Source organism: Xenopus laevis, chromosome 6S (assembly GCF_017654675.1).
Source record: "Xenopus laevis strain J_2021 chromosome 6S, Xenopus_laevis_v10.1, whole genome shotgun sequence".
In the NCBI taxonomy this organism is placed as follows: domain Eukaryota; kingdom Metazoa; phylum Chordata; class Amphibia; order Anura; family Pipidae; genus Xenopus; species Xenopus laevis.
In genome coordinates, this window is record NC_054382.1 from 109729750 (window position 1) to 109742609 (window position 12860).

The 12860-nt window shown below is 40.1% G+C and overlaps 1 protein-coding gene across 6 annotated transcripts in view; it reads right to left on the minus strand.

Annotated features, from left to right (window-relative positions):
- Positions 1-4448: 4448 nt before the first annotated feature.
- Positions 4449-12860, minus strand: part of pag1.S (phosphoprotein membrane anchor with glycosphingolipid microdomains 1 S homeolog) — an 82572-nt gene continuing 74160 nt past the window's right edge. For all 6 annotated transcript variants that reach the window (XM_018223824.2, XM_018223823.2, XM_018223822.2 and 3 more), the window contains 5 exons: positions 12475-12526; positions 12292-12388; positions 10005-10603; positions 8562-8621; positions 4449-5323 (listed from right to left, as the gene is read on the minus strand). In XM_018223824.2, coding sequence (XP_018079313.1) covers positions 4982-5323; positions 8562-8621; positions 10005-10603; positions 12292-12388; positions 12475-12526 — 1150 coding nt within the window. In that variant the 3' untranslated portion in view covers positions 4449-4981. The remainder of the gene's footprint in view (positions 5324-8561; positions 8622-10004; positions 10604-12291; positions 12389-12474; positions 12527-12860) is intronic.

Consider the following 12860-nt stretch of genomic DNA (forward strand, 5'->3'; position numbering starts at 1 on the left):
CACCCATCCACCCCAGGCTCCCCCCTTCTTTTTATAGACCCACCCCATCACAAAAGGGGCAAGTGGACATATGGAATTGCCATGGTGTCATCCTGATGTGAGTTCTGGGGGTAATATACATGGAATTGCCAGGAAAGAATATTTTTAAGCAAACTGGAGTGGCTTTATGGTGTTTTTCTCCTTTTATATCAACTAGAAGTTACTCAGGTTTCACTTCAAAAGAATGGACGGGTGTCTTTTATTAACCTAAATTACTATGTTTATATAATTATTGGGCTGATGCAGTGGGATTGCAGTTATAGTACCGCTGCCTCATTATAACATGGCATTGCTGTCTAACAAGCAGAAAGGGTGCATGCAGTGAGATATACATGAATTTTGCACATCACTAATGCAGATTCTGTATGGGTTTCCCTCTTAAAGGTTACACAGTGCTCCAGGCCTAAAGCTCCACATACCTGCTTTTTGGCAGGGCAATTGAGTGAGGCAGTGCTTGGGAAGATACAAGTTTGAAGTGCCTGAGCTCACGGATACATACAATATTATGTTGTTTTGGTGCCAATACCCTCTTTGTTTTATTGCATATTGTGCCCTGAAAGAACTAAATTCAAAAAACAAATCTCTCTCATTCGCAAAAGTATAGAAACTAACATTAATTTATCCAGTATATAGCTTTCATGTTCCATCAATTTCTGCTTTTGTGCAGAAATTTAGTAACTGATGCCATGTCTCATAACCCATACACAGTAGCCAGTCATCTCTTGGCTTACTTCATTTATAATATTAATATCACGCTGTCCCGAGTTATTAGACTTTAAGCAAATGTTTCCCCCCACTGTTATGGTTTGGGTTTCGAGAAAATTCAGCGAAAGGACACAGGAAAATGAGTGGAGTCTAAAGGGCATGGCCACAAAAGTGTATGTGGCCAAAAAATGCTGTGCTAGATCTAGTCATCTCTAATGACCCAGAATGTATAGCAAGTGTGCATGTAACTGAACCCCTGGGTAATAGTGACCATAATATGATCTCATTTAGTGTTTGGTGCAAAAAACAAATCTACACTGGGGCAACAAAAACCCTGAATTTCTAAATTTTAGCTCCTTAAGGGCTGCCCTTCAGAGCATAGATTGGGGCATTATATTTTCTGCTAATAACACAGAAATGAAGAGAAATGGTTGTCATTTCAAATTATCTAAAATTGTTACTGTTCACTTTTTATTCCCTTACAAAGTAAATGAAGAAGCACTAAGAACCACCCTATGTGGTTTAATATAGAAGTAAATAAGTTAATAGGAAAGAAGAGAAAGGCATTTAAAAACTACAAGTCTGTGGGGACAGAAGCTGCATTTAATGAATATAAACACTGTAATAAATGTTGTAAAACAGCAACCAGGAAGGTAAAGATAGAACATGAGGAGCACATTGTGGCAGAGGTTAAGTCTAACCTCCAAAATATTTTAAAGTATATAAATTGTAAAAAGATGTGGGTTGAGAACGTGTCTTCTTTAAATAATGGTACCAGCATAGTTGTAACAGATACTGAAAAGGCAAATGTGCGGAGTCAGTTCTTTTCCTGAGTGTATACAATAGAATAGTCAGAGTTATAAGACCCACCTCATAGCTGCACTTTTGACTCACCTCAAACGAATCAATTTAAAGCAGTTAAGAGTCAGCGACTCCCCCTCCCGGAGCTGCTTTAGGTGAAAAATGAAACTTTACTCTTCAATATTAGAAAAACTGTCACAAATAGAAAGTAATTGGAAAAAGTCTTTATTTCTGGTGAACAATCTGAAATCAACTGAACTGGAAAACATGTTTGAAGGTGAACAACCCCCTTTAAGACAGGGATGTCACATCTACAGAATTCCTGTGTATGTTGTCTGCTACAACTCCCAGCCTACTTAAAGAAGTCTGTTCTTCACAACAGCGTGAGGGCCGTAAATATCACATACATTTTTGGACAAAAGTAATTCCTGTACTTCTGAATTAATAAAATGTTACAGCACAGCTTTATATACAGCAGGAGTGCAGTATAGTAGGTATAGGTTTTGCCCTACTTACACTTATTTTATAGCAGATTGTATTAACAGTAGTTGGATTAAGCGCTGTGCTGGGGATCTAAAGCCTGGGTGTGAATCTTGTGGTCTGCTAGAAGTACATAATACAGGGCAACACTGGGTGACAGACACAGGACACAGTAGTACCAATCCTGCCCCCCCAAATTAAACTATAGTTGCCCAGAAATCACTATTGTTGTACAGGGCCCTGTTAATAGTTACAAATGAGCAATTTGGAGGCACTGTTTTTTTAGGTCGGTACTACTCATTAGCAAAGCCCTAATAAATGAGCACAATTTAATAAACACAATGTACTGTACCAATGAAATGTCCATCTTTATAGTGTTCCACTGGAAGTTTTTAATTGCAATAAAAATTATACACATTGTTATAATTTGGTCTCAAAATTTGAAAAAATAACACGGCATTACAAATTCTGCTTTTTGTCTTCCAAGTAATGCTGAAAAATATCCTCAAAAATACTGCTTTGACTGGTCATATCGGAACTAAGGTCGCCTCCTTTCCTGAAAAAAAATACCAGACTTCCTATATAGTTATCTTTTTTTCTAATAACATTGGGATCAGCCATCATTTTAACCGGCCAGGCCAGTAAAATAGCGGCCAGATGGCCACCCTAATCAGAACCAAACTGGGATGCTCCTGAGGCTGCTTCTATACTTTAGTCAATTGGACTGGAATAAAAATGAAACAAGGTAGGGTTCTACATATTGGCCACTAGAGGGCAGCAGAGCCTGTAGATAAAACAGCCAGTTTTAAAAATGTCTCACTGAGGCTACTAGCATTGTTCTTCTGCAATCATACACCTCTCCACAATCTATTCAGTTTATTTATTTGCATTATTCTGCTGTATAGTAAGGCAACTTCTCCATCATTTTGTTTGTGTGTCTCTCTCTATTGCTTTTGTCTGTTTCTCCCTAGTTTTCTTGCTGCCTCACGTCTCTAGCCCTGCTTACCCCCCCGCCTCATCATCATCCTCCTCATCATTTATTTATATAGATGTCTAGCAGAACACTAGGAATTAAGCAAACTGGTATAATGCCTGCTGTGTGGTTATGTGCTTCCTTGCTTCTAAACTTTAACCCCCTACTATTACTCCAGGCAGCAGAAGTTGGGGGGAAGAACAATTAGGAGGTTTGATGTAAAAGAGGTCACTAATGAATTTTCGCAGCCCTTGTCTGCTGTTTGAGCTGTAGGGACCCTTTTGCCTGCAGCTTAGAGTCCCAGTGCAAGTTGGCTGTTCTAACCCAGAGTCTTCATTTTAGGGATGCACCGAATCCAGAATTCAGCCTTTTTCAGCAGGATTCTGATTCGACCGAATCCTTCTACCCGGCTGAACCAAATCATAATCCTAATTTGCATATGCAAATTAGGAGCAGGTATAGGGTTGCCGCTTGTCCAGGTTTGACTCGGACAGCCCGGTATTTTGAAGGGCTGCCCGATTCCCTTGATTGACATTGTGAGCCATAGCCCCGCCCACTGACTTCACAGGTACGCCCACCTATGGCACGGCACCCGCCCCCTGACATCACAGCTCCGCCCCCCTGCTTGGTCTCCTCCGCTGCAATGTTTCCCCTTCCCATCCCTAATTTGCATATGCAAATTAGGATTCGGTTCATATTTGGTGAAGGATTCGGGGGTTCGGCCAAATCCAAAATAGTGGATTTGGTGCATCCCTACTTAATTTATATTAGGGATGCACTGAATCCACTATTTTGGATTTGGTCGAAATACTGAACTGAACCCTAATTTGCATAGGCAAATTAGGATTTGGTTCGGCTGGGCAGAAGGATTTGGCCGAATCCTGGCCGAATCCAGAACCGAATCCTGGATTTGGTGCATCCCTAATTTATATAGATAAAAAATCGGATATATAAGGCAGCTTACCCCTGCCTAACTTTTCCAGTTCGGGCCTCCTCAGTGTGAAGTGTATCGCCACTTGTATTGTGGGTGACACTTTTAGCTTTGTATAATCTCATACCAACCCCATGTCCAATGCCTATAGTAATGTGCTGGGGTCTCTCAAGCTTCAGTGTTATGTATTGCACTATTACTAACTCTATGGTGGAACAAATAAAATACCTCCTGTTCTGCAGGTGTAGCAGAAACAAACTGCACCGGATCAACTGATTACTTTAAAAGTACCGACATGACCACAAAGTCTGGTTTTAAATCAGTCCAACTGTATGAATTAATTTGTGCCAGCCTAATGGCAAAAAGCTACGCCAACTACAGTTTGCATAATGGGTTAATACTCTCGCTAGAATGCAGATTTTCTATTGCCTGACATGACCTCCACATTAACTGGGTTAAAACAATGTAATACCTCGATTATAAGGACAGAGTATAAAACGGAGCAGCTGCACACAGGCGTGAATTGATCCCATTTACTGTGGCATCAGTCTCCAGAGTAAATCTATTGCATAATTCATTTTTACAATGCAGCCATTGCAGTCACTGCTATACAACTTGCTTTTCAGGAAAAAAAACACTTTGTGGCATATCCAATGGTATTCTACATAATGTACATTTAATCCTGCTGGGAACATTAGCTTGATTCCTCGGTATAATTATCAATACTGTTGATTATTTGTATACACACAGTACAGCTGCAGAATGTGTCATTTACTGAAGAGTTATTTAAAAAAAAATAAATAAAAAAAAACTACCTAGAAGCTGCCTGAATTCAAGATCAGTTCCCATTTGGCAATCATTCATATTGTGTTTAATGCCGTGTTCTTTAAGGCTGATATGAAAAGGCCTCTTTGTGGGCGTGGAAGGCAGCAGTAAGAAGATGAGTGCTTTCTCCATGTCCTCACTCTGCAATGAGAAACAGTACAAAAGGCTCCATCATCACAGACATGTGCTATTCAAGCTGGAAGAGAAAAAATGTAACCCCCCCCCACTTAAAGCCTTGTGAAATCCCTGTTTTGTAGCAATTCCCCAATACTTTGATAGTCACTCTCTCCATGAGCTGCTTGTCCAGCATTGGGGTATAACATAGTCCTCTCCTCTTCTCTGCTCATATGAGCAATGGCTTCGTATTCTGGATCAGGCCCTCCGTTTACTTTGTCCATTTCATGGGGCCCGGCCGTGATATCCGGGCTTTTATCCAGGTCTCTATCAGTGGAATAAATACCGTTGCAAGTGCTTGGGGATGTGTCCTGAATGTGAGCATAGTGGGAGAATTCCTCCTGAAGGTCGAAGGACTGTCCAGTTTTAGACACTGTAGAATACATGGCTGAAATCTGAACCAGAAACAGAATAAAAATAAGTGACAATAACATGGAATGTGAAACCAGATTTGCACCTGGTTGTTCCTAATAGGGATTCACTGAATCCAGTATTCAGTTCGGGATTCGGCCTTTTTCAGCAGGATTCGGCTGAATCCTTCTGCCAGGCTGAACTGAATCCAAATATGCAAATTAGGGGCAGGGAGGGAAATTGTGTGACTTTTTGTCACAAAACAAGGAAGTAAAAAATGTTTTCCCCTTCCCACAAATTAGGATTCGATTCGGTATTCGGCAGAATTTTTTGTAAAGGATTCGGGGGGTTCGGCCGAATCCAAAATAGTGGATCCGGTGCATCCCTAGTTCCTAAATTTACTAACATGACTTTTAGCGAAAACCGACCCCTCTGTGTTAGGGCTTCTATAGCTGTGGGCGGGAAATTAAGAGTGTTAGCTCCACTGGTTCAGGGAGCGATAGAAATACTTAACATTCCCCGTACTCTAAGCGCAGCAGCATACTAAGCTTTTTATTGCTTTAAATCTGGACTGTAAAACAAGTAGGCAAAGAGCACTGGGACTTTTGATAATATTTTATATATTTGTATTCAAAGCTTAAGAGTAGAAATACTTTTGAGAGTACTGGTATAGGATCCCTTATCCGGAAACCCGATATCCAGAAAGCTCCGAATTACGGAATGGCTGTCTCCCATAGACTCCATTTTATCCAAATAATCCAGATTTTTAAAAATGATTTCCTTTTTCTCTGTAATAATAAAACAGTAGCTTGTACTTGATCCCAACTAAGATATTATTAATCCTTATTAGAAGCAAATCCAGCCTATTGTGTTTATTTTATGTTTAACTGAATTTCTAGTAGATTTAAGGCATGAAGATCCAAATTACGGAAAGATCAGTTATCCGGAAAACCCCAGGTCCCGAGCATTCTGGATAACAGGTCCCATACCTGTAATATAAAGTATATTGTGCACAAACCCTATAAATTGTACTGTGTCATGTCCATATGAGGGTGTTTCTTGCAGTCCCTAGACACGCACTCAGTTAATACTAGTTATTTGAATCAGTTTATTATACAGTTGTGGGACCTGTTATCCAGAATGCTTGGCATCTATTGCTTTCCAGATAACTGATCTTTCCGTAATATGGAAATATATTCATACCTTAAGTCTGGAATATATTCATACCTTAAGTCTTCTAGAAAATCATTTAAACATTAAATAAACCCAATAGGCTGGTTTTGCTTCCAATAAGGATTAATTATAACTTAGTTGGGATCAAGTGCTGGTTTTGCTTCCAATAAGGATTAATTATAACTTAGTTGGGATCAAGTACACAATACTGTTTTAATACTAGAGAGGTACATTTCCTGAAGAAAATGTGAGTGGTGCTTGCCGTGGCAAAACTCAGGCCCAAATCTGATTGGCTGTTGTTGCCCCGCCCCTTTTTTTCCTAATTGTGAACCACAGTCACTCAGTGACTAACATACCAAAGTTTGGGAATGCTGTCATTTAATGTGTAAAAATGGCAGCATTTCTATTTTTTTCTATTGAAAATCAATGAATGAAATTTGATTGGTTGTTGGTGGCTCCGCCCACTTTTTCTAAACTTGAAGTGGAAACCCCCAGCGACCACATTTGTGATATTCAAGGTCCCTGACATCAATACTGAGAGAATGGCAGCCTTCTTAATTTTTCCCATTAAAACCAATCAAAGAAATCTGATTGGTTGGTTTTGGCTCCACCCACTTTTCTTAATTTTAATCCCAGTCCCCCAGTGACCAACTGTGCCAAGTTTGAGGACCCTGCCATTAACCGTCTAAGAGCGGCAGCAGTTTAAAATTTTCCTATTTAATTGAATGGCTGAAATTTGATTGGCTGTTGTAGACTCCGCCCACTTTTTGTAAATTTTGGCTGCAGTCACCCAGTGACCCACGGTGCCAAGTTTGGGAGCTCTGGCTTTATTACTGTGAGAATTACAGCTGTTTACATTTTCTCATTGAAGTCAATAGGGAAAATCTGATTGGTTGTTTGCGGCTCCGCTCACTTTTTTGGGTCCCCAAAATAGGACAGAAAAGTCACAACACCCCATTCCCGAATAAGCTGAACGGTTTGACACCTCATTCATGGGTCTGCGACAAACTAATTATTCGATAAATTCCCCATTATAAGTCAATGGGGCAAATTTGGGGACCTCTCCTGCCCCGGGGGTAAAACTTATACCCTCGTGTGGGGTATCATCTGACACAGGTCGCAAACCTCTTCAAATGTGGTAAATTTAACGTTTCTACAAGATTCCCTCTCTGCGCTAGAATCCGTCAAAAGTTGGCCTCAATGTTAATCTATGGGACTTTTCGGGGTGGTTAATTGCCCCCGCAAGGGGCAATTAACCACCCACCCCTTAGAAAAGTCATACCACCCCATTCCCGATTAAGCCGCACGATTTGACACCTCATTCATGGGTCTAGGACAAACGGTGCGGGACTAGTTACGCGCCAAACTTTCATACGGAAGAAGAATAAAAATAAGTTTGCAAGATAACAGTAGTGATGCTTTGCTTCGCAAGCACCACTAATTAAAGAAAAAGGAAATTGATTATAAAATTTGGATTATTTGGATAAAATGGAGTCTAGCCTTTTCCGTAATTCAGACATTTCTGGATAACAGGTTTCCAGATAAAAGATCCAATACCTGTACTACTAGTTCATAGAGTGTCTGCCCATAAACGTGTTCACGTTATAACACCAGATATATTTGGGGGCAACTGGAATTCTGGTGTTCAGTGAAATAATTCAGAAGCCCTTTGTAAAACATACACGTGGGGAAAAACACACACAAGGGCAGCCTGGAATGGAATACCTGTATGACTATTCAGATAAATAAGTTATACAAGTAAATCACAGTCGAGCTCATGTATCAACACTGGGCAAATCTGCACCTGGGCAGTTTCCAATGGCAACAAATCTGTCTGTCTGTCTATTCATCTTATATACAATGGGGTCATTTGGAGGTATTTTAGAAACCCACAATAACTATGTAATGGCACACTGGTATTGTATCTTAATTTACACAGAGCATTTTCGATTAAACTCAAAGTACAGTAACGTAACTCGTGTGCGTGATTTTTCTGTGCCGCTGCAGCCGACTCCAGCCGGCTGCAGCGCGCACGATCTTCCGGGGGGGGGGCCCTGGCCCATTTGCACCCCCTGCTCCCCCGGTAGTTACGCCCGTCTAAGTACTTACATCCTCTTCTGTAAGACATGGATCTTCTTCTCGAGATTTGTAGGATACAGAACTTTGTCTCTGAAGAGGAAGAAGAAATGGAAAGGAGAATATCAATGGCACAGTAGAAAAACAAAAATATTCTTCTCTAATCCTGAATACCCTTGATCTAATTATGCAAAAAACACTCCACACAGACCTCTGTTAATCTGTGCTAGGAAATGAATTCTCCACAGATGGAAGATCCCCCTCCCAAAATCCACAACTGGAGCAGGGCTGTAGATCATCTGTTTTCCTTTTAAAATTATGTTGTATCATGGAACGTGGTAAAATTTGATAAATTTGGTACCTCTGATAAAGCAACCATTCCTGCTAATATAAACCTTGCACATAGTAGTACTTTTTCGATGTTCAGTGTCTTCTATGATCTGACTGTGCATGCCTACACATAGATTAGTGATCCCCAACCAGTAGCTTGTGAGTAACATGTTACTCTCCAACCCCTTGGATGTTGCTCCCAGTGGCCTCAAAGCAGGTAATTATTTTTAAATTCCAGGCTTGAAGTTCCAGGCAAGTTTTGGTTGTATAAAAAAAAAAAAACAGGCGTACTACCAAACAGAGCCTCAATGTAGGTTGACAATTCACATAGGGGCTACCAAATGGCCAATCACAGCCCGTATTTGGCAGCCCAAGAACATTTTCATGCTGGTGTTGCTCTCCAACTCCTTTACTTCTGAATGTTGCTCACGAGTTCAAAAAGTTGGGGATCCCTGACATAGGGGCAAATTTACTAAATGGCGAAGTGACTAACTTCGCTAGCGAAGGAGATAGACTCCAGTGCTACTTCGCACTCCGAAGTTTCGCTCTGGTGAAAGAGATAGATAGATAAATATACGTCCATTCAACTTTATTTCCTGCTTTAGGCAAATACGCCAACGCTTTGCTTGGCGCAGTAACGCTAGCGCAACTAGTTCGGCACCCTGGACGCAACTTCGGATTTTAGTGAATTGTTGTGAGTTGCCCTGGTGAATCTACGCCTGGCGCAGTGTTGCTATGTGAGAGAAGCCGTCGCTGGCAAATTTTCGGAGGTTTGTAAATTTGCCCCATAATCTTCTATCCTCTGACTGTGCATGCCTACACATAATCTTCTATCCTCTGACTGTGCATGCCTACACATAATCTTCTATCCTCTGACTGTGCATGCCTACACATAATCTTCTATCCTCTGACTGTGCATGCCTACACATAATCTTCTATCCTCTGACTGTGCATGCCTACACATAATCTTCTATGATCTGACTGTGCCCGCCTACACATTATCTTCTTCCTGTTTCACATACATCATATTTTGCATAAATCTAATCATGACTGGCACGTTGCATTAACATCAGTTGTATCCCAGTAGCTGCAGACCATCTCAGCAGAGATAAATTTTTTTTTAATGTAAATTTTCAATAAACCTACTTTATCATCATGACAAGCTCCCGCTAGATTTTCCTCTGAGGCTCCTGGTGCTGCTTCTGTTTCCTTGCTTTGCACATTTTCATCTAATAGTTTCTTGGGCAGTGGAGGAGGAATGTCCTCTTCTTGGGAAGTTGGGGTGCTGTCGGCACTTTGCGTGTTGATGCTGTGTCGGCTTTTCCTGTTGTGATCCACAGAAGCGTATTCTGCTCCAGCCTCTATTTTAAATTCTAGTTTCTTAGGACTTACAGGGTGGTCAACAACATCCAATGATCTATCTCTTTCTTCTTTATGGGTCAGCGCATTAACAGCCTTTATTTCTTTTACAGTTTCATACAGAGAATCCTCAATAATGTTCTCATGAGAGGAGCTCTCCTTCAACAACTCATATGTCTCTTCATTCCCAAGAGGTATATCATTGTCATCGCCTTGTGCTGGGAGCATGGTCTCTAGGTTACTGTTAGGGGGGATTCTAGGCAGCTCTCGGCTTTGGTGGCACCTTGTTGATTTCCCTGTGCAGTCGTGAAGGTCACATAGGTCAGGGAGAGAGCCCTGGACATCTTCATATGGCTGAATACAGGCAGCACTGCTGTCTTCTGAAACTGCAGGAAGAGCAACATTTGTTTTAAATCAATTAGCACGATCAATACTGCAGCACCAGAAATGTAATACTGTCTAAATCATGTTTATACAGGTATAGGATCAGTTATCCAGAAACCCATTATCCAGAAAGCTGCTAATTACAGGATGGTCGCCTCCCATAGACTGCAGTTTATCCAAATAATCCAAATTTTTTAAAAATTATTTCCTTTTTATCAATAATAATAAAACAGTAGCTTGTACTTGATCCAAACTAATTTATAATTTATCTTTATTGGAAGCAAACCAGCCTATTGGGTTTATTAAATGTTTCAATGATTTTCAAGTATGACGATCCAAATTACGGAGAGATCCATTATACGGAATACCCCAGGTCCCAAGCATTCTGGATAACAGGTCCCATACCTGTATATTAAAGAAAAAGGGTTCTAAAACTTTTATTTTATATTTTAATATCACGGAAATAAGAAACTTTCTAGAGAGAATTTAGAATTCTGTATTTCTAAAATAAATCAAGTTAACTCTATACAGTTTTGGGACCTGTTATCTAGAATGCTTGGGACCAGGTCCGGTTAACGGATCTTTCTATAATATGGATTTTCATGCTTAAGTCTACTAGAAAATCAAAGACATTAAATAAACCCAATCGGCTAATTTTACTTCCAATAAGGATTAATTATATCTTAGTATGGATCAAGTACAAGCTACTGTTTTATTATTACAGAGAAAAAAGGAAATAATTTTTAAAAATTGGATTATTTGGATAAAATGGGATACTGCCTTTCTGTAATTTGGAGCTTTGCGGATAATGGGTTTCTGGATAACAAAGAAAGAAAAATTGCAAGCGCACAGTTTGCCTTTAAAAATAATTATTACAAAAAAAATGATTGTTAGTACCACACTTTGGGCATAATATGTAAGCTCACGTGGCACGTCACTTGTGTTAGAGTGCTGGTGATTTTTATCTCTGCATTCCGTATAACTCCATACTATGCCCCTCTTAGCAACCAGTCTCTCTATATTAAGGTTGGTGTCACTTTATGGAAATTGCAGTTTTGTAGTAGTCAAATGGGGGAGAAGAGCTGAATTCCTTGACTACAACAATCATTTGTTACACGCTCACACTTAGGGGGTTATTTCTCAAGCACTGAATTTCCGAACCTCGAATAATTCGTAGTTTTCGGAGGAAAAAGAAACTACGAATTGTTTGAGATTTATTAAACTCCGAATCCCCGGCATCTAAAAGCTCTCAAGGTCCTGTATAAGTCAATGGGGAAGGTCCCAGTGTCTGCGCTGATGTCCGTACCAATATCCAATGAGTTTGTGGTCTCTGCACAAAAAACTCCGAAAAAATTCTTAGTTTTTGCGCAAAACTCCGAACTATTCTGCGTTTTCGGGGAGAGCTCAGAATTTTGCCCGACCCTATTTTTTGGGGCTTTTTTCTTCATAAATAAGGTCCATTTGGGCAATCGGAGTTGCTCGGATTTCTAACTTAGAAATACTGAGATAAATTCGGACCTTGATAAATAACCCCCTTATAATGTTCAACATATTCTGATTGAGGTGTCTAAGAAGAACATGTACAATCAATGTCTCTTTATACACTGGGTTATGTCCTCAGAATGGAAATATAAATGTTGGCAAACATAGATGTCCCAATGTACACCACTTTGTCCATGACGTTACTCACCATTGCCATTACTCACTGCACCATTTCTGTAACTACTCGTCGCTGCCTCAGTCCCCAGGCTTGTAACGGAGTGGCTGTAGGTTTCCTTATCAGACGGCTACAGTTTTAAAAAAGAATAAAGAAATCAAAAGCCAATTTAATAGTAACATGCACAAAAGACCATGGATTTATAATATACTTTACCGCTGTCATCAGATTCTCATGGTCCCCATTCTGATGTTTCTTTTTCTTTTCCCTGTCGATGGAAACCAGATGTATAGCGTGTTACATATTTGACCTGATAAATGTAAACACATTCAGATTTTGCAGTTCTACTTGCATTCCTAGTTCTACCTGCAGCTTAAAAAAAAAAAAAGCTAATCAATGATATTGGTTTTATTAGCATATAATGTATTATATAGTATAGTATACTCTATAATATAGGGCACCTATCACTATATATGTTATCCCCATTGGACGTGTGGGCTATCAGAGCCTCACTTTGTATGAGGAAACAATAGAATTTTCTGAAGAACATAATACCATCATGGACTGTGCCGCCCCCACCGACCAAGATCCCGGCCGCCATA